This window comes from Lytechinus pictus, chromosome 10 (genome assembly GCF_037042905.1).
Source record: "Lytechinus pictus isolate F3 Inbred chromosome 10, Lp3.0, whole genome shotgun sequence".
Lineage (NCBI taxonomy): Eukaryota > Metazoa > Echinodermata > Echinoidea > Temnopleuroida > Toxopneustidae > Lytechinus > Lytechinus pictus.
Genome location: NC_087254.1, coordinates 32,463,840 through 32,486,564, shown reverse-complemented (window position 1 = coordinate 32,486,564; position 22,725 = coordinate 32,463,840). Strand labels below are relative to the sequence as shown.

At 36.7% G+C, this 22,725-nt stretch overlaps 1 protein-coding gene across 1 annotated transcript in view; it reads left to right on the top strand.

Moving 5' to 3' along the window:
- Positions 1-3,804: 3,804 nt before the first annotated feature.
- Positions 3,805-22,725, top strand: part of LOC129270507 (protein sidekick-2-like) — a 76,427-nt gene continuing 57,506 nt past the window's right edge. The window contains exons 1-6 of the mRNA XM_064106097.1: positions 3,805-3,898; positions 9,813-10,082; positions 10,935-11,015; positions 12,911-13,111; positions 16,064-16,175; positions 18,924-19,102. Of these exons, the coding sequence (XP_063962167.1) occupies positions 3,805-3,898; positions 9,813-10,082; positions 10,935-11,015; positions 12,911-13,111; positions 16,064-16,175; positions 18,924-19,102 (937 nt within the window). The remainder of the gene's footprint in view (positions 3,899-9,812; positions 10,083-10,934; positions 11,016-12,910; positions 13,112-16,063; positions 16,176-18,923; positions 19,103-22,725) is intronic.

Sequence of the window (22,725 nt, the reverse complement as noted above, 5' to 3'; positions counted from 1 at the left end):
ACTTTCGCGGGGATTTTTCCAAGGTCGTGGGTATTTTGGCGGTCTGAAAGCAAATTACGGGAACTTTTAGCCCAGCGTGTCATTGGGTGCGGCGCCGTGCATGGGTTGCTGCTGGGCTAGTGATTTTGAATTTCGCGCCTTGCTGCTTATCAGACCATACTGCGCATGCTCGTAACTTCAGGAACTTATCCCGAAGGGTATGTTTCAGGGCGGTGTGAATGCAGGAATAATTAATGGGTATTTTTCAGCCTAAAAAAGTTCTCGTAATTTAACGGGGATTCTTGTGATTGAGGCGGTTTGAAACCACCTAATGTACATTGGTTCAGAGCTTTAATCGGGCAGGAGAAATAAGTGAGTGTCCTCCTTCTGGCTTTACAACACAAATTGTGTCATATCCAATTGACTGGGCATCACTAGCCACACTTAAACGCTACAAGTAAGAAATTTACCTACAGTATGGTACACTACACAGTGCATTGTGCTTTTAGAAAAAAAAATTGATTGACCATTCAATATTATCTTCAAGCAATATACCTTCTAAATTTTCCATTTCATAAATGATATCAATGAAGTTCATTGTAGCTATCAATAGAGCATCATCAGTATTGGTATTGGAATCAGTGGCATATCTTGGGGGGAAACCCCATTGATATCCTCTGTGGGGCAAGGGCTATTTTTACCCTTTTTACACAGGATTTTCTTAACCCCGGACTATCGCTAACCCCGTACTATCCTTAACCCCGTACTATTTTTTTTTCCTTTTTACACATGCCAAATTGTTATTGCAAACCCCGGATAAGGAATGCTTGCTTTTCACACACGAAACTCGCTAACCCCGGACTAGTGGTTTTTGTCGATCATTCGTAGTACAAGTACTTCACTCGTACCATTTTACACACGCTACAATTTCCTTAACCCCGTACTATAGGTGGGGCCAAATTGCCATTTGGCCCCACCTATAGTACGGGGTTAAGCTTAGCCCACTTTCGTTTTACACTAGCGATCTTAACCCCGTACTATCGCTCTTAGCACCGCAATTGCTGGGATAACCCTGCTTTTTTGCAGGGCCAAATAATCCCGTACTAAAGGTGGGGTTAGCCCACTTTGCAAAAATGCTGTGTAAAAAGAAAGTGGGCTAAGCTTAACCCCGTACTATAGGTGGGGCTAAATGGCAATTTAGCCCCACCTATAGTACGGGGTTAAGGAAATTTTAGCGTGTGTAAAAAGGGTATTTGGTTGTTCACCAGATTCTCTTTTTTATTTTTATTTTGCCCTTATCACCTTTTTGAAAGTAGGGCCCACCCTAGAGATCATTCAGATTATAATGGTATTTTCTGTCTTGTCTGATACCCCACCCTGTGAAGGTTATGGTAGTAGTATCAACAGACTCTCTTGTTTGGGTTTATTCATCTGAATACTTATCAGCCCTGTTTCGTGCTCGTGATCAATTTGCATGTTGAAAGTTACATATGTACAGTGTATACTATTAAAGGGAAATCCAGCCTTGGCCATAAAATGTTGTGTTGGGAAGGAGAAAAATAAATTAAACAGAATGGTGAAAGTTTGAAAGAAATCGGACAAGCAATAAGAAAGGTATACCTGCTTTAAAATTGAGATCATTAATAGTATGTAGATTTCAAATTGGCAACTGGGTAAGTAAATTATAACAAGGGGCAAGGACAACTTTCCCATAGGCCATGCACTTAATTATCAGAGATTTGTGGTTTTCTTCTAAGTACCCATTCCCATGGGGCAGTAATCTAAATATATCCCAGGTAGTATATTGTTTTATGTCCTCATGAAAGAAAAATATAATTTGAAATAAAACTTTTTGGAGAAGTGACATTTTAGCCATAATATGTATTGGAGTACATGGAAGAGTAGTCGTTGCCTTACATCATTATGACATCCCATTTGCGGCCAATTTGAAGTCTCCATGGGTATAGTGATTACCAATATTTACAAGTTTTAAAAATTCATAACTTTTTTGTTGTTTGTCCAATATTGTTCAAACTTTCACTATCAACTTGTCTGATTTTTCTTTTTCTTATAAAAATAAGTTTTTATTTGGGTTGGATTCCCCTTTAAAAGTAAAATCCTTTAATTGATCAAGAATATATTTGTCATGTTACTATAAATCAGGTCCAAGTTTTTACTAAATTGTATGATGTATACATATTGTTGTTCCAAGCTTTGTAGTTTTGTTATTCTTTTGTGGAGGAATTGACATGCATTTTGGTCCAGTGGATATGCTTCAAAGTGATATTTAAATCATTTAAAATTTGCACCCCACCATAGCAGCATTTTAAATTGGAAATGTATTTATCCATAATTGCCACTATCCATCCAGGATTATTTCATGAAAGTAAATTTATTTGATGTAGGCTTTGACCATGAATGTCAGAAAAATTTGAGCCCAAGTTTGCCTTGCCTTTCAGCAGAGAAGACACCTTGGTCCTCTGGTATAACATTGGCAACTAACTTGGCTCAGCAGTTTATCAAAATCAGTCTTTTCACTTTAATGACCTTATAAACCCAGTATGACATTATTTTGAATATTTCTTTTTCACTTATTGTGAGAAATGTCCTCGTTATTAAAATAGATGTTATTACCTTTTCAACTTTACTTTGTGTGTACACTGAGGATTTAAGACAGTCTAGCTTTAATGCCTTTTATTTAAATCTCTGCCAAATGCAGTTTGAATTTTATGTACAGGCACTGTTCTTTGGAACAAGCATTGAGAATGAGCAAATATGACAGTTCCATTCTCTCTTTGGAACCCTTTTTTATAACCATGAGACTGTCTTGATCGTCAACCTACATTTGTAGCACTCAAATTTTTAATATGTTTCCAGACATGATATCATCACCATAGCGACTAATATCTTCACATCTTTGGTGTGTCTTCAAGAATTTTAATTCCATTAAAGTCTGCTGCCTGTACTTTTTTATGCATTGTTTTTTCACATCTGCACCATAAATATTTGATGTTTAAAGCACTTTTCTTTGATGAATATGTCAATTAAATTTCCTTCTTTATAAACTGTACACTACAATTCTTCTCTTTTTTCCTTGTAGTATTCAACTTTTTCTCTAAATAATTTATCCCTACCACTTTTAAGTTTAAGTGTTCATCTTTGTTAGTTTTACCTTGTCTCAGAGTTATTTGGTTTGTACAAAGTAGGAAACGATTGTTTTAGTTTGAAAGTGATATTCACCTTTCTTGAGCAATAAAGAAGAAATTCTTATAGTACATGTATGTAGGCAAAATTGAGTTTATTACTTTTGGTTCATTTTCTTAGGCTTTTCTTGAGAAATGTGTCGATACATTTAAGCATGTACTGTTGGCCTAAATGCAACTGAAATTTTAAGAAATCAAACAGCAATATTGTTTTCTCTTTTACAAGTGGACATGTATCATGTACATGTAGGACTGCACACATGTAAAACGTTCCCAAATTTTACATACCGTACACTTCTTAGAAGTAAACATTTATCTGCATGTACATGTAGGAGAAAATATTAACATATTGTCTGATTTCTTGTGTACATTGCATTCATTTGAATTGGAAAGTAAACATCCACAGCAAATACTCCAGTGTTTTTTAATTCAACACTCACATGCACATGTTTCTACCATAAAAAAGAGCGCTATACATGTAAGAAGTGATTTTGACTCATAGTCGTGCAATTCTTGCTTCTGATTGGCTGATAGCATCTTTGGCAATGAAAATCACTGCAAAGTAGCTTCTTGAAACACTCCCCTGAGCAAAGGGCATCAAAGCCTGAACATGATCCCCGAGATGGCGGCTTTTGATCGTCTTGGGAGGTCAAATTTCAAGTACGTGTTTTGGAATCAGGTCCTGTTGAAACTTGTGAGCCATAACATTGGGCCAGGTGCGTGGAATATTTGCATAACCTGCTGTGATTTCTCTTCAAACTGATCGTGGTTGATTCCGTTTTCAGGCTTTCGCATTTTGGATGATGATAGAAAAATCAGTTTAGCCCAATGAAACTGAACTAATTTGATAAAGTACTTGTGAAGTAAACAATGTGGAAAATGTAAATGGGATTTGGAGTTTTGAATGTTAATGGAATTCCAATGATTGAAAAATGTTTTTCTAGAATCTCCCCAGATGATACCATCTGATCTGTAGAAAGCTGTATAGGCTTAATGTAGACAATGATAGCTTTTTTATCATTTCAAGATCCAATGGCCAGACAAGTTAATTATAAGCAAATCATTTTTTCAAACGCATTGCCAGAGTTTTTTTTAAATTAATTTGCAATTATTTCAAATAACACAATATATTTGTTCTTTAATAAGCATTGTTTTTGTGCATGTTACATGAATAGCGTTGTGCGCAAATGTGTGAAGCTACATGTATATGCGTTGTTGCACCAACAAACAAACAACTTGCATCCGTTCATTCTGGTCAATAATCTCTATCTCCTCATCCTCATCATCCCACCTTTCAATTTTCTCTCTCTCTTTTACAGTTCGGCATTTCCCTGGTAAGACCATGCAGATTCCTAATTGCAAACCTAGAAAAGAACCTGTCACTTAAAGTTCAGCCTGATTAAATGTACTTGTCATGGAAAGGAAGTTCCAAATTGGTTGTTTTACCTCTCTGTCCAATACAGTTGGATGGATTGGATATTGAGGTGCCTTCTTTCTCGACGCTTTTCTCGTTTTCACCACACCTCACCATTCCTCATCCTTCTTCATCAATTCTTTTTTCATTATCACCCCACTATCATCCTTCTTTCCCCATCACCGTCTCAGCCCCTTTCCCTGTCTTCACACTTTCTATTAGTCTGTGATATATTCACACCTGGAGGGGTAAAGAAAGCAGGTCATTTTGGGGTTGGGTGTAGTTCTACCACCAGGGGGAGGGGGAGGAGGGTACATCACACATGCGGTGTTGTCCTCTCGCCTAGTTAGTGGGGGTACGTGGAGGTATCGGTGGCACTATCATCTTGCTGATATTACACCCTGTTGTGGGTTTGTTTGGCGAGAGCTTGATGGAAAGTGCAAACTGCAGCCTTCTATCGCTTGTAATTACAGCGCCCAGTCGATACCTGTCCTCAGGCATGTTTCCAATATATATCGGCTGGTTGTCTAATCAAAGCTACTCATTCTGTCAATCAGTTTGTTGCTCAGCTTTACAAATGTACATACAACAGTGAAGATCGAGTTAATTAGTGATTAGGACTTAAATTGATTTTATTTCTAGATTTCTGAAATGAAGAATCAAAAGGACCATATAACAGCAATGTAATTTTCATAGTGAAGTTTTATACTCTCAGTAGGGATGGAAAACCAGGATAATGGTGACACAAGAAAGGATTTCTTGTGATATATGTTATGTCATGTTTAAAAAAATATTTTTCTCAATGAGAAGAAAATTCAGGGCTATGAAATTAGAATGAGTTACAATCAAGACTGGATGTGCTGAATTTTTTTTATCTTCCTTATGAATTAAAGTCGAATTATACACAGGTATATTTGTACCTTATATATCTTTACAAATTTAGTTAACCCATTTTCATGCACATTTTGTGCATAATGCGGGCATTGATATCAAGTTCTTTGCTTTGAATTCAGATTAGCTCTAATAAAATGGACAAGTTTCCATATAAATTACATTTTCATTCATCTTCAACATGAGGGTTCTAAGAACATCAACCAATTAGCCAAGATGTTATTGACATTCCAATTAATTAATCAAAAGTGCAATGGCTACATTTGTACATCTGTACCTGTATGTACATGTATAACTTTGGAAACATCATTACATCTCCCTCGGTGATTAATTGTAGGTATCTGGGTTCCCCGGGATTATACATGCAGCCGCGCAGTGTCGTGCTGGTTTAATTGATGATCAGAGAAAATGAGCTGGGAAAGAGAACGTGGTCCGATCTCTGGCCGATCTCTTAAAGTCACCGGCGATGATGGTGATTGAGCGAGGCATGATGGTTCATTATTAAGACTGATGTGTGATGGATGACTTGAACAGATCAGTCATGTGAGATGGAGAAATCTGATTCATGCCACAGTCAGCAAGAAGACTTGATAGTTTATACCCCAACGAAATGTTTCACAGCATCCAGTAAAAACCTGACAGTTTGACATTTCAGTGATGAAAGTGAAAAAGAAAATAGATATAAATTTTGACTTGATCCCTAGTTGAATGAAGTCTACACATGTCTCTGCAGCTATAATTCTCAGTTTTGTTAATTTCACAAATGTGCATTTGAAGATCTAATCCATATACTGTTTCTTGGAAGCTTCAAGATTTCTTACAGACGCTGATTCACTCACCATGCTCACGAGTCACAACTTTACAATAGCAACATAATCATCCTTCACTCTATACTTGTGAAGGCACCCTGAGTTACTGAATCTGATTCAGAAGAATTAGGCCTACATTTTATTAGAACAGTTTTGTTCTTAATCCAGTGTCAATTGTTCTTATTCCCAGATTGTCCATTTTATAGGCCAAACCCATTTAGGTCGACCTCGAGTTTGGTCCAATTGCTAGTTGGTCCAATCATCACTCAGTCTCTTAGGCCCGTATTCTGAAGTCGGGTTGAACTTAAACTCAGGTTTAAAGTGTGGTTTAAGTATGGAAAGCCAATTGTTACATAAATCTCTAACGGTAGAGATATCATATTTTAGCTCATTTGGCGCTCAAATCATTCTTAATTGTCTAGGAAGTATAAATAGATGATTGTCTTCACCATCGATGAATCAGGAAAGAGCACAGCAAACATAAGAAACATACAACTTAATAAAAATTTTGACACTTTTGGCTTCCCATAATTTTAGCACAGAGTTAGACCATGGTCTAATACCCCTTTCATAAACCCAATAAAACATATCCTCCAATTAGCCGCCTAAGAGTAATGCGGATAATTCAATAAAAATTGCGTTCACAAACTCCATGAATTATTTTTACGAGCGCCCGTCCTGAAAAAGGCGGATAATCGTCATGACAACTGGACACGCCCCCTCCAATGCGGTTGTGTTGGAAAAGGGTGACCTTGTGACCGCACCATGGCAATTATCCGCATTATTTGGAAATACGTTCATAAACTCAAAATCTTGTCCCGATGCCGCTATTATGCGGATAATAGCAGCATCAGAATAATGCGGATAACTCTTGTCCTCCTCTGATTTTACGACCAAATTATGCTGCTATTAGCCGCATAATTGTGTTTTATTGGGTTTATGAAAGGGGTATTAGTTTAACCTGACTTCAAAATACGGGCCTTAGTATCTACATGTGTTCATAATGATTTATGGTCTAATTGCTGTAACATCAACACCATTTCGTGTGTTGATTTAGTCTAATACCAGTTTGTGTAAAGTAATCAGATAAAAAAAGCGGTTTTAGACTTTGTGAAAATTCTCCATTTGCTGGCTTGCTTTAGTGTAGGGTAGGAAGAGTGATGAGGATGAGAGGGTATGTCCCTGGTTCAGTGATGGTGAAGGATGGCAAGGCCAAGTGCCAAGGAACTTGTTTTGATGTGTGGCAATGTGATTGATGATTTGACCATGGCAGTGAGCGAGCTAGATATCTGGATTTATGAGATGCAAGTTCATGGATGAGATTTGATCTACTCGGTGATCGCGGGGCAGTATGTGCATGCACATGTGTTATGGCTAATTGGTGAATTCAATGTTCCTTGGGTATCAACATGACAGCTCAGTGAGATGATATTGCAACATGCCCCGATTCAATCTTTAAAGGCCGTCCAAAGAAAAAAAAGTATGAATGACTACCTCACTAATTTTAGAATATTTTGAAAGAAGATGACAAAAATCTATAGAGTATTCATAACTTTGCCCAGTTTGCTTTGGCTTTGGCAAACTGAATGGCTTCCTGGATTTAATTTTCATTCAACAATCAACCAGAATATTTAAGGTGACTACAACAGAGAATTGACCAAAATCAGTTTATTCTGCTTTTTTGAAACCTACCTTCCTTTAAGAAAACTGTGGAGTATTAAACTATCATGAATGAATATTACAAAATATACATATTTATGTGAATCATAGTTGGCTAAAAAGCTGATTTCATGTCAATGAAAAAGAGGAAAACTTTGTGTCGATGTATTGTAACAGCTGGAAGATTCTTTTGTATGTAGCCTATATATCACAGGTACTGTGCCGTTGCTTGGTGGGATATTTATTCTACCAAGACATTGATTAATATGACAAATTGAATGAAGTACTGTATGTCTGGGTATTTGGTCATGAGTGCCGTCGCAAAAAGATTGCCGTAAAGAAAGTAAAGGTAGCAAATAGTAATTTGATCAGAAATTGCTGGTGGTCATATTGTTTCAGTTGAACCAATGATTAAACACTAACGGTTCCAAATCATTGCGGTGGATTAAATTGTCTGTGAAAGGATGCGAGGTGCGTTTAATTACGCTTCTTCGTTTATTGGCCAAGAGGGTGAAGCGTTTGATGCACGTGTCACGGTGGCTTTGCTTCAATTAGCTGGAGGTTATCAAGGGGAGAGTAGCGTCACGGTTTCTTACTATAAAAAAAAGAGAAGATGCCCCAAAGACCCACTCCTTGCACACACCTACTAAGTATCTCTACTGTATGCTGTAATGGGCGCAGATTGAATTTTAGTTGAAGCACTCGGCACGGTCAGATTTCTGGCTGTGTAAAGCAATTACACCGGAGATAAAATGATGCACAAATTGACTTTGGTTGAATTTGATAAGTGAAAGCTTATTGCTTGCCCACCGGGAACTGCACACATTGAATAGTTGAACTTGATGAGAGGTATTTGAGGAGCAAGGAGGGGGAGAGGGAGGGGAGGGGAGGATGGGGAGTGGGAAGGAGAGGGGAGGGGCAGAGGTGAGGGTCCTGATAGCAACAAGTAAAAGCCCTTCTTTCGTTTTTCAAGCATATTCGAAGATTTTATTATCTCTAGACCTAAACTCCTAAAGATGGTTGGAGTTTGTGTTTGAGGTGCATTCTCACTACCCCTGCCATAAATCTCCCTTCCCCCTTCACTACCCATTTGCACATTTTAGGAGCATCATCAATGTCTGCATAGTGTCTTTGACTTAAATTTATTATATTTTTCTAACCAATTGTAAGATTTCTTACATGTATGTTTAAGGATTAATTTGTATTCTGTTTCTGCAGATGCTGTAATAAAGTTGACTTAAAAAAAAATACAAATGTCTAATGTGAGATGGTTGTTAGCATGTGTTTGTATTCACACATTTCATGAACATCTTCTGTACATTACTTTCACTGAATGGATTCTCTGTCCTCACCAGATGTTTCAGTTCAAATGCCAGATCACTTTGTTAGATGGGAATCAAGGGTATATATACACGTACCCCGACAATTTGATTGAACAAATAGATCTGTTTGAAGGGGGGATCAAACTTTATTGTTGATTCGTAGAGGCATCTACATGTTTCTGTGGTCTGATTAATACCCTCAACACTATCTCAGGACTACAAGCTTTATTGGACCCTAAACACAAAAATTAAAAAACTTTACCAATTACCAATTTTTGCAAAATTTTGGGGACATTTTTCTTCCAGAAATCTACTCCCATCCCCTTCTCTGATCTTTAACACCCTTAACATGTAATACCTGTATCACGTCTATGCCAGCAAAATCTTGCCTGTCATAGGTCTTTCTGCTCCAATGTGTGCGTAAAGCAATAAAATTGAATGGCCCCCATGATTAAAATCACCATTTTTTATGAGATTAGTACAACTTAAATAACTTTAAATGATAACCATGCCATCTTATCGTCTTCATTTTCAGATGCCTTGGAGCAACCGTTTTTCACCTCCCACCCGATCGGAACCACCGTTATCAACTCCAACCGTCACACCATCTCCTGCCAGGCCACTGGGACCATGCCCATAGACTATGGCTGGGAGATCAACAATACAAGGATCTTGTCCCCAGAGTGGGAATCCAATTCCTACACCTTCATGCAGACTGGGAAGAGCAACATAGGGGTATACCGATGCACGGCGATGAACGTTGTTGGGACTGTCATCAGTCGAGGGGCAGAAATTCATGTTGCTTGTAAGTTTGATTTTTCCAGACGAATAAGTGTCTTTATTTTCAGGAGACCAAAATGTATAAAGAAAAAAAAGAAAAAAAAAAACAAATTCAAGATATTGAATGCCTATAATCCGAAAAAATTCCAGTCTCTGACAGTTTCACTCCATTCTTTCCATATTGTAATATCATGGTATAAAAAATTGATTAAATTTCATTCATTTCAATTACATTCTTCAAACATTCCAAAATAGCCTTTAAAAATTTATAGTCAAAATTATTTCTATCCACCTGATTGATTGATTGATTGATTTTATTCGTCAAGAATATCACAGGAGATTACAATAAAATTGAAGAATACCTGGACAGGATAGCCCATGTAAGCCAAAAGGCTTATTTCCAATGGGGTCCTACAGTTAGTATAAATCATTAACATATCGTAACAAAAAGTATAAACTACGACAAGTACTGGAATATGGTATAAAAAAAAACAATAAAATACATACATACATATCCATCAGTCAAATAATATGCATGAAATATGATATACATCAAAAATAATTTTCATTTTTGTATCCATGTAATTAATAAAGTTATTACTTTGTAATAGTCAAGTAGCCCATGCAATATATATCTGTATTTTTTAAAACTAATGTCTTATTGACATTTTTTCTTCTTTAACAATTTAAATTAAGAAAATTATTTCTGTATCAATTTATATCTTTGAAATTTTGATGGGAATGGAATTGAATGCAATTGAAACATGACATTTCATGTTTATTCAAGACTTCAATGCTGTTTTCAAGTCAGATATACATGTTCATGTATGAAATGTTTGACATTTAGACACTTTGTTTGTTTCATTTCTTCTTCTAGATTTTGAACCATATCTTGGTCTCCCAGAGACGACACAGGTCAATGCAGGCGAGGCAAAGATTCTAACATGTCCACCTTATGGTAAGTTCTACTACACAATCACAAGCAGTGACTGAGCGAAGTGGAAGGGGAGGGTTATCTCAATCTCTCACTCGCTCTTTCCTTTCGCTCACACTCTTGTCTTTTGATGATTTCTGTTCCTCCTTTTATTCTGTTATGAAGTTCTTATAAGGACAAGAGATATGTTCTTGTGATGATAATAATAATAATGATAATGATAATAATAATAATGATAATGATACTACTACTACTACTACTACTACTACCACTACTACTACTACTAATACTACTACTACTACTACTCCTACTACTACTACTATTACTACTACTACTATTTCTACTACAATTACGACTACCGCGAATGATGATGATGATAATAATAATACGTCTGCTTTTGATACACTTCATACATCAGAACGATGTCTCTACCATAACACGACTTTTTTATATTCAACTCCAAGAAAGAAGGGGGGGAAAAAAATATTCCAAATTGCAGTTACAGTGTAACTCTTTTCCATCAAACTGGTCCCCCCCCCCCCATTCTGTCATTTTTTATGAAGAGATAAGTTTTTATCTAAAAAAGCATTACCCCGTTTCATTATAATTATCAAATCATTCTAGTTATTGTGATTCCTTTTAATGAAATCAGAGCACATATCCTCAGGCCATTCAATCATTTAAAAGGAAATGCTTATGGCACATACACTGTTCAAATCCTTAATTAATGAAAAAAATTATTTGTGCAAACAGTAAAACTGGTGGTTTTCTCTATCCTCCTCCAATTAAACTCCAGCTAAATATTTGGTATAGGTAATTCCTCTTCATTTTACGGGTCCTTGAGTATCTCTTTTATGATGGCATTGTATAAATTCAATGTGGACAAACAGTGAGGTCTGCATCTATTGAGCGTGAATCATCCCTGCAGTTATTGAATGCCTCTATTTGTTCTTTTGGTTTTGTCCGGACTTTGAACCCTGATTTTGCCATTTTCAGGCTTGTGTTGTCTACTACATCTAGTCTATATCCAAACATTTTTTGGAAAAAAAAATTCATCAAATATTCTTATGAAATAGATGAATTCTTGTCCATTGTTCATGTAAGTAAAAATACTTGGAAGATGTGTAATTTGTTTTGATTTTCCACCTTTACTCTCAATGGTTCAATGGTTTTAATGTAAAATTTGACAAAGGTACAGTATAGAACTTTATTTCCTCTTTTAAAGTTGTAAAAATTTGAAAGCAGACTTTATTTATCTTGGTTCAAATATGCGTCTGTTTTCTATTGGGTATCATTGTGCCAGGATTAAATGCACTGTAAACGAAGGTGAAATAAAAGTTGAGAAGATGGTGTTTGAAGAGTCTCTGACTGGAAGCAAAGTCTGATATAACAGGGTGGGCCATTGTTTGTATATATGTGGGGAATAAAGGATAAATCCGTGTGGAATTCATGGAAATAATGACGTACAGTGTAGATGCATGTTTACAGAGAGATATATCAACTTTGATTTGAAATATAAGACACTTCAATGAATAGTCTCCCGATACGTATATGTATTTACCGGTAATTAAAATTGAAAAAGAATACATTTATTGACAATTGGAAGTTGTAGTATACACAAGCTGAATGGTATATAGTTTGACTCACATGTATATTATTAGTTGAGACCTTTCATTTCTAATATTTTTCTTAGTAATTATTTCTGTCCATTAAATTTCTGATCAGTATCATGTTGATACGATATCACATTGTTTTGTATGAGCATTATTTTTTATAGCTTTCTCATATATATATATATTTGGAGGGGGGGGGGGGTTCAATAAGAATTTTTAATGGATTTAGAGTAGTTTTGTATATTTAGTAGATTTATTTCATTTTTGTTTTTAATTCAAATGATTTTGAAATTGTTGATATTACAGATAGTTACCCTACCCCAACCATAACCTGGCAGTTCAATGGAACGGACATCATACTGGGCTCTGACCAGCTGGTGACCGCTGACCAGCGACTGGTCTTACTCCAGGCCACTAGTGACCACCAAGGCTTATACACCTGCAAGGCCCACAACAATGTATACGGACAGACACAGACTAGTCCTAGTGTGACTCTGAATGTTCAAGGTGAGTGATGATCTGCATCCTGAAGCTAGTCCCAATCGGCCCAAGTTTTTTAAATTATACTGAGCCCCTGCACATTATTCTGTGATCGGGGGAGCATTCATGATTCAAGGACTTGTCGGACGTTTTATCTAAGTCCTGTTTTATCCGACAGTTACCATAGTAGCAGTGTTTCTCAGCCAATCAAAATCAAGGAAAGTTGTTAGATTTGACAACTTGTCAGACAAAAATGGTGATGAAACACTCCCCTGAATAAAGATGCAATTATGTGTAGTGAGCTATTGCATAGGTTCATTATCCAGAGTCAACTTACTATTATTTTGTGTCTAGAATAGCTCACAGTTTGGTGAATTATCCTGCCAATTTGCAAGTGAAAAATCTCTGGTTTATACCGAGATAAACATGTTCATAACACTGTGACGTATTGCAGGGTTTTCCCCTAACTTTGAGATTAATCTGAAAGAGGGCTAATCTGGCTAGAAACTCAAGATTGAGCAAATTCTGGCTGATGAAGATCCATCCATTCAGTCAGTCAGAACAATGTGCAGTTACTATTGGCCTTTTCACACATGAATCTTGAATCATCATTGTAATGATGATTGCAATTGGTCTTTAGAATCTTCAGACCTTTCACACGAAAAATTCATCCCGTAATTTGATTGAAACTTAACTGGAATATACTTCCAGAGTAGAATTTGAATTCATGATTGTGATTAGCAGTCGCGATTCTAGTTTGGTTTCACACATGTTAAAATTCTTCATTAGCCTTATTTTTCACTGGAATCATCATTCAAATTATGATTTTTTTTACCATGTGAAAGGGCAGTATGTCTATCATATTATTGTACATGTAAGTGCTTATGTTATCAATATGTTTGTCATGGATTTCTTCAAGAGGATGGTGACCAACAATCCAAGAGGATGTCATTGCTAAGAACCATGTTTCTCCCAGGATATCCTAAGAAACCAAATCAATTCCATATGGTGTTCCAGGGGACTGTTTCATGAACCTGATCTTAAGTGATTTTCCACAGATATCTGTTATAAGATATTGAAATCCTTGTATCTGATTGGCTGAGAGCACGTTTGTTAGTGAAAATCACAAAGGGTAGGCTTCCTGAAATGTTACCCTGGTGTATCATGAGTATCGTGATGTTTAAGAGATTAGCAGTAGAGTCTGGAGATTAGTAAAAGTGCAAGGGGTATTGAGCTCCAAGACTCTTATCCTCTGTCTGGATATGGAATAATGTGAACTCCTCTATCTTAACCCTTACAATGCTGCAGGCAGCAATCCTGCCAAAATACTACCTGCAGCATCATATCTATTCTCGTTTGTGTTTAAAGCCTGTCTCAGACCTGCCTACCAGTACGTTTTTGCAACCAAAATACCTTTCATTTCTAATATTTTTCTTGGTAATCATTTCTGTCCAATAACTTTCTGATCAGTATCATGTTGATATCACATTGTTTTATATGAGCATCATTTTTAATAGCTTTCTCATATATATATATATATTTTTTTTTTTTGGGGGGGGGTTCAATAGGATTTTTTAATCGATTTAGAGTAGTTTTGTATATTAGGTAGATTTATTTAATTTTTGTTTTTAATTCAAATGATTTTGACTGTGTTTAAAGCCTGTCTCAGACCTGCCTACCAGTACGTTTTTGCAACCAAAATACGGCAGTACATTTTTTTTTTTTTTTTTTTTTTTTTTTTTTACAAAATCTTAATTTATTGAGAAAAATCATCTCGATATATGTCTCCTTCATAAAACTTACACAAATATGGTTATTAGATCAATGTAATTTCAGGTAACTTTTTTTTCAATCATTTTGTTAAAACCTGGGTGAGATATACACATGTTTAAATGTTTTTTTAGCTTGCATGCAGCTTGAGCGCCGCGATGAGCGAGTACGCCACGCATTTTATTATGAAATACACTTTTTTTGGGAAAAATACACTTTTTTTTATCACAGAATACACTTTTTTATTCCCAGAGGTTGGCAGGTCTGCTGTCTTTATTTTAGGCTTTCGTAAAGGGCCAGTAATATTAATGTTAATTATACTCGAGTATCGTCCAACATTCCGATGTTACATAAGTGTTGTGGTCATTGGATGCTTTTTCAGCCATTAGAATTCAAATTCGGCATCTAGTGCCTGCTCTTAGTTATGATTTTATATTTGTGTAATAAAGCCCTTTGAGCACTTACTTTACAAATTTGGTAATTGGCTTTTAGAAAGCTACAGACACAGATTAAATCCTGAAATTTTAAGCCCAATCCGTGCAGGAGAAAAATGTGCCACAATACGCTGCCCAAAATCAAAATAGATTTGGATTAAAATCTTTAAATTTGTCCAATATTTTATTTCATATCCTTCACTTTGGTTATAAGTTAAACTTTACTTTATAAAGATTGTCTTGGGCAATCAAACTAAAATGAGTTAAGCCTGTCTATCTCTAAAGTTGTTGGCATTTGCCTGATTTCTTTTTTCACGCTTTGCTCAATCCCCATGACAGACTGGATTATTGTGGTTTATGCCTATCTGTCCTCATGCTTGAACTATTCCCCAGTCATTAAGGAAATAGCAGAGCATGGACCCTCTGAATGTGCTCGCACTCCATGCATTCATACTGATATTTTATCAAGTCCTAACTGTGAAATTGGTTAAAGTTTAAAGAAACTCAGAGATGCAAGATGAATAAACACTGCTTTCTGGGAATTGACATTGTACAGTTGTAAAAAAAAAAGTTTCAATTTACCTCTTTTCACTGGAGTTCATTCAAGGAATTCTTATTTTATCTATCAGTGCTCATAATAATTACCTGGATAGGTTTTCCAAGTACAGGTGGATGATGCCCTATCATATGTCATAATGCTGTATTAGGGTTCAATATCTTTCTAAATTTCTTTAAATATTTTCTTTCTTGCCATTTTATTCACTTTCTCTTTCAGGTACTTTTACACCTCCAGAGTTCATCGCACCCACCATTGTCCTTCCACCCAGTGATACTGTCGTCAGGCCAGGACAGTCCTTTGTACAAATGGAATGCATCATCAGTGCACAGTAAGTCTAAGGGGTTTATTTTCAGTTGGTCTAATACCAATTTTTCCAATTACCAACTCGTCTACTATCATTTGGTCAACCATCAGTTCGTCCACTGTCCACATGGTCTAATCGCCAGTTTGTCCACTCACAATTTGGTCTTGTAACCAGTTGGTCTAATAGCCATTTAGTCTACATACCATTTGGTCTAATTGGACTAAGTGTTAATGGGACGAAATGAATAAAAATAAAATGGCTACTAGACCAACTGGTTTAATATGAGACGAAATGGTCAAAGACAATCTGGTGATTGGATGAAGTGATGATTGGACCAAATGGCTATAGGTCCAAATGGTTATTAGACGAAATGTTGGCATTAGACAATTTGAATGTAGACCAAGCGATGAGTGAACGAGTTGGTGATATACGAATTAGCAACTTACAGTCTAAGGCTCAGAGCTGGGTCTTCCCTTCAAGACTCCTGCAAGCAGTTTTTCATTACATAACATCACCATAGTCAAAACGGTGGAGACTGCAGGAAAGCTGCAATTAAAGGACACATAGCATCCTTGTATGGGGATTCCTGTAATAAGACATGGCACAGACTTTTGACAAGTTGCCTAATGTGTCATGAAAAGGCCTGTCCATATATGGATTGGTAATGCTCAGCCACTAACAACCTGTACCATTTAAAAAATGTAATTGTTAACAAGATATACAGTATAGGAGATGTAAAAATATGCAGGAAATCTCTTTGCAATTCTATTATCACAGCCATTAAGTGACCGATTAGCTCCAGTGATTCCTGTCTGATCTGAAGGTTTGCAATTAAGATTCAATGTTAGCTGCAAGAGGAAAAAATATTTAGATCCTGAATGAAGATACACTATCACTTTAAAAGAGGAGCTGTTTGTTGTTTCTCATTGACTGTGTGCTATAAATACCCAGTCTTAAATCACACCTTTATAGATAACTTTTAAAAAATTAGCCTAAAATAGAGTACCGCAGTGTGACGTCAGTTGCCATGGTTTCATACTGGCTGGTTCTAAACAGAGTCGCACCTGATGATCGTCTGTACACATTTTGGCTCGTCTGAAAAATAGGTTGCAAGTGATCAAATTCCGATAGCAGCCATTTTCCCCAATGAGAAACACACGCTTTAATTCTGGGTTCATTTGTTTAGAACCAGGCCATCATGACACCTTGGCAACTGACATCATCGCTTCGGTACTCTGTTAATACTAGTCTAAAAAAAATTAAAATGTTTTAGAGAGAAAAGTTATAGGTACCTGTTTTGTTATTTCATAACATACATACTGCGGTATGAATATATAGATTGAGTAGTCAATTAGTGGGCCTATATTACAAGACTGCACTGCTAAGAATGTTGCATTATGGGTAATGCACCTGGCCAGATATGAGCAGTTGAGGACTGGAGGTGGGGCTATTAAGGCAGCTGGTTTGTATGCCCTTTAAAGGTAAATGCTAGTTTTGGTAACGATATAAAAATGAGTTCGTACAGAATCCAATGAAATGACCACCAAAGTGTCTGTTTGTATAAATAAAACGCATGTGCCAAAGGATTCTGGAAGAAATTGTGTAATTGCTGAGAAATCAGCAAATAAGCACAGGATTCGGGTAGAGCGTCGGGCCCGACGCTCAAAGCAATAATTATACACTGTCCCACGTGCGCTTATCTGTGTTGGGGAAGTTCAGTCTGAACATTTTTCAGCGTAGATTTCAAGATTTCACAAAGTTCAGTTTATGTAACTGTACCAGATCTAGATCCTCGATGATATACTGAAAATTAAGCCTGGTTTTACAGACTTTCTCATGAAATCAGTGTTTACTGCAACTACTGGAATTTATCTTTAAGGCATGAACATTGATTAAGGTAGCGTGGGAGATGATTGCTCCATCTATCAAAGATAGAAATTGAATTTCAGGCAATTTCCATTATAGTAGTCAATAGTCATGGTGATTTGGAGGAGTGCTCAAATTAGGGTATCCTCGCAATGGATATCTTGCTATATCCATCATAGATCCATTGTAAATTGGAAAAAATTCCCGCTGGAATACAATCATGAAACATTGATGGGTGAATAAGTATGGACAAAGTGATTTGTCTTCCAAGTTGTCTCATTTAACTACATGTTCAAGACTCCCCGCACTCAAACCATGCAATTCAATTCAAATTTTTAATGTGATGGAAAAGAGTCTTCATTATAATTATGTGGAAATAGATTTCTCTCTATGCATTCGAAGGAATACTGTGCCAGACAAATGCTAGCTCTGTGTAATTGATGTGTATTATTTTGTGAGTTTCTAGTTCCAATAGGCAAAAGTGGTACATGTATGTTAAGTTACCGTAAGCTGGGCTTCTAGATAGGGCCATTGTTACTATTGAGTATCATGAATCAAGGTCCTATATGTATACACATCCTTTCTGTTTTTCATATTATTGGCCGTCACGTTGTTCCGTGCAAGCCTTATGTGCGACTTGTGGGTAACTATTTTTGCTACCCGCAGGTCACCCACAGGTTGCCCGCATTGACAGTATCTCGCACTCATCTCACATGCAGTTGCCCCGCAGAAGCGCACGCAAGTCTGATTTGCACACAGAAAAGTTTTTTTAAACATTTTCAAAACTTTGTTGCGGATGACTTGTGGGCAATCACTGGGCAACTCAACCGCAAGACTTGCATAGAACAATGTTACAGAGACTAAACATTATCATACCATGTCCGTTTGTCGTATCTTTCTCTACAGCCCTTTGAGCTCTCTCCAGATCTCGTGGCAGAAGGATGGTGTAGCATTAGGCCCTACTGGGGCCATCCTGAAAATCTTCAACCCTTCCGAGGCTCATGCAGGAACATACAGATGCTTAGGTGACCTGCAAGGCTCTGATTTGCCAGCAGTAGAGGCCTCTGCAAACCTCACCATGTACAGTAAGTCAGACCTATCTAGAAAATCATGCATTTACAAAACCTCCTCAAATCTACTTATTAATCCTTTCACATGTTTCTCTCTTTTGTTTTGTGTTTGTCCGTATTCTCTGTTATTGTTTTGTACCTTTGCCCTGTTTTGTGAGGTGTGATAAAGCTTTGTCTGTATCCGTTCTTGTATGCATGTCTGTATGCTGTTGTATCTGCGTATGAGTGTGAATAATCACAGTGCTTGGAAATCAATATATTTGGATAAGAGCAAATTAGCCCAGACACATTACATTTATAATCAATACTTCGGTGAATATCAAACTAGTTCCAGATGCGTCATTTCTTAGGCTTAATGAGGTCATCACAACACAGAGATCTCACATATCAGTAGAAGTAGAGCTAGAAGTTAGTTTTGAATTAGGATATGTCCAACAGGCCTAAAAAGATATCCAGGGATAGGCTAGATTGATGATGATAACGACCTATAGCTTAGGGACACTGTTGGTTTTTCTTCATGCAAGACAAACAAATTATATTCCCCTCCGTGAGGAACATCTCTTCATGTGTAAACAGATCCATTTGTGTAACAGCCCTGTTCACATTGCTATGAATTTGGGATATCCCGGTGTTTTCCCCCATCCTTGTGATAAAATGGCATTATCTTTTCAACTTCAATAAGAGAAGTCTACATTTCAATTTCAAAAATGATTTTATAAAGCATATGAAAATTAGTTGAAACTACTCTCAAAAAGAGAATTCCCCAATTATTTGTCATATTGTCATGTAATATCAGAGGATGTAATTTTGTATGTAAGTGTTGTGGTTTTAATGAGGGATTATTCGGGGGGGGGGGGTGTTTAGCACTCATTACCGAACCTCCTTTAATACCTTTCTCAATTTAGAGAAGCTGAACAATTGTTGGCTCCAGTAATTGAAACCAAAACATTAACCATTCAATATGATTTGAAGCAATAGTCCCCCAATTATATTCTGTACAATGGAAAAGTTTGAAATGGCAGTGGGTACAGGCTATAAATATTAGGACAGGAATCCAGCAGGCCTTGTCTAGCTAGACATGTGTGCCCAGACCGTTGACATGTTTTAGGCTGCACAGATTACATAGCGCTAATGACGGCTGTCACACAGTTTGAACGGAATACTTGGTCACCAGTCCATCACTGAACGTGAGTGGAGGAGGCACCGGGGAGGATGAATGAAAGATAGGAGGAGACAGAGGGATTGTACGGAGGAGTTTATGAAGAAATCGATGAGTATAAGAGCAGCGCTGCCAAGTCTCCCTGAAAATTGACTGATTTTCGAGTGAAAAACTCAAGATTTCAAAGTCTCCCTGATTCATGCATTGATTTCTTTCATAGGATTGTGTGTAATGGAGAAAGATCTCCCTCCTTCCTCAGTAAACTCTCCCTAAAAAGAAAATATCAAAGTTGGCAGCTCTGACAAGGAGAGACACACTCAAGCACAGGGAGAATGAAGGCAGAAAGAAAGAAAGATAGAGAAATTAAGAAAGATGAGATGGTAAAATTAGAGGCAGAGAGATAGAGTAAAAAGATCCAAAATAAATGAGAGAGTGGGAGTTGGATAAAGAGATTTCATTAAATGAAAAGGTGGGATAAGAGAAGATAAGGGAGAAAAATGAGGATAGATTCACTGAAGAGTAACAAAGATGCAAAATGTTCTCCTTCACATAAGTATAAAAAAAACACTTCCAAACCCTATGCATGCAATCTTTCTCACTTTCTAGGCAAATACATTTCTGTAATTGATCTATGGTTGTAACAATTATGGTGCCAGTATTATCAAGTAATTTCTTGCAATTAATGAAACATAAAACATCAAATGTAACCTATGAAAGCCAAGACGATTCTTATCAGGGCAGTCCCCTCTGATATCAAATTTAATATAAAAGGATTTCACTTAATTAAATGGGATTTTACTACAACTATCCAAGAAACAGCTGTTGGAGCAGTGATTTACACCTTACTCAGTCCAAACCTCTGACTCACCGCTCTGAACAGGAGCTTTTCATGTAAAACCCTGGCAGTTTGTATATTTTCACGATTAGTCAGATTTGTACCGCCATCGCCGAATGGGAGACATTGCTGAATCGAGACAGTCCGTTTATGTAATGTGATCCCGATGTATATACAGGTCCATTTGTTAGATTGAATCGGAATCTCTTTAAAAGGCCATGCATGAAATTGAGTAGGTGGGGTTCAAGTTTTCTAGAATTTTGAACTTCAATCAAGTGGGCGTTTTGAATGTCTTGAAATCAGAACCTCTAAAGTTATTTTTGATCAGATTTTGTGAAAGTGATAGTGGGTCATGTTTCTTCTATTATGAATAAAGGGAAATATAAAGCCATTCTTGAACAAAATTCTATGCATATAAGATTTCTCAAACATTAGCTTCATCACTGTTGAAGTGTGTAAACTGTATGAGCTGAATAAGTCCTAATAATAGCTGTTCCTTATGCAGATAGTTATTTAAAATGAGTCACATTTATAGATAGGGAATTCAAAGAATGTTTGATGATTAATTGATGATTAATTAAAATTATACAGAAAATCAAGCATGATTTTATGAAGGATTATTTAATGCCACAGCGCGTGAATTTTGGAATGTGGAAAGATATATTTCGTCACATTATTTTTATGAAAACAATGTAAGAAAACACACCTTAAAAAAAAAAATTAGTACAGGTTACACAGTAAAGCTTTCTTACTCTAGTTCCTTTTTAATAAGTGATTTAGAATTTTATTTTACAATTTTAGAATAAAACAAACCCTTTGCCTATGAAGATGCAGTTTTTATCAAATTTTAGCAGTGATAGTGTCAAATTTTCAGGTCAAAGGTCAGTGATAACATCATGTGGCTTCCTATTCATGTGCAAAACATTGATAACCCTTGCCATAGCAGCACAGCGGAAGATTTTCATCATCAAAAACATCATAAAAAACATCCCTTTTTATAATATATCCCCATGGAGACAGGTGTAGTCCCACAAACACATTTTGGGGTTAGGAAAACAGCTCCACGAGTGTGATAGCATGCCAACCAACGCTGTATCCACACCCTGGCGATAACAGGTCCGTTTGGGAGGGGCAGGTCGAAATTGGAGCTTGATATAAGGTGGTTGGTGAAGTATTAAGTTCTGTTTTCATGCAAGAGAAGGTTGTTTTTAATCTTGTCCTCCCTGCAAAAAAAATAATTAAGGAATAAAGCGTGGAGATAGAGGCTCATGAAAAAAAAGGATGTAATGTGTAAGGAAGGGGTTGGCAAAGGGAAGGAGTGGGCTGGGAGAAGGAAAGTTTTAATTACTGTGGAAGAGTAGGAGAAGATATCTGATACGTTTGGGGTTGTGACGATATCGATTTTGTTTGGACAGTGCATTGCCATGGGGAAGCAAACATTGTGAGAGTTGTTGCATTTGGTTTATGACGGAGTTATTCTGTTATCATTACAGTGGCAAAGACTTGCCGATCAATTATTGTCAAATACAATTTGAGGGGTCAAGTGAAGTTGCAAAGACATCTTAAATCAAACCACAAGTTTCCTGCCTTTTAAAAAGATTTCTTGATGGCAATTCTCCATTCCTAATTGTGAAATCGGAGAAG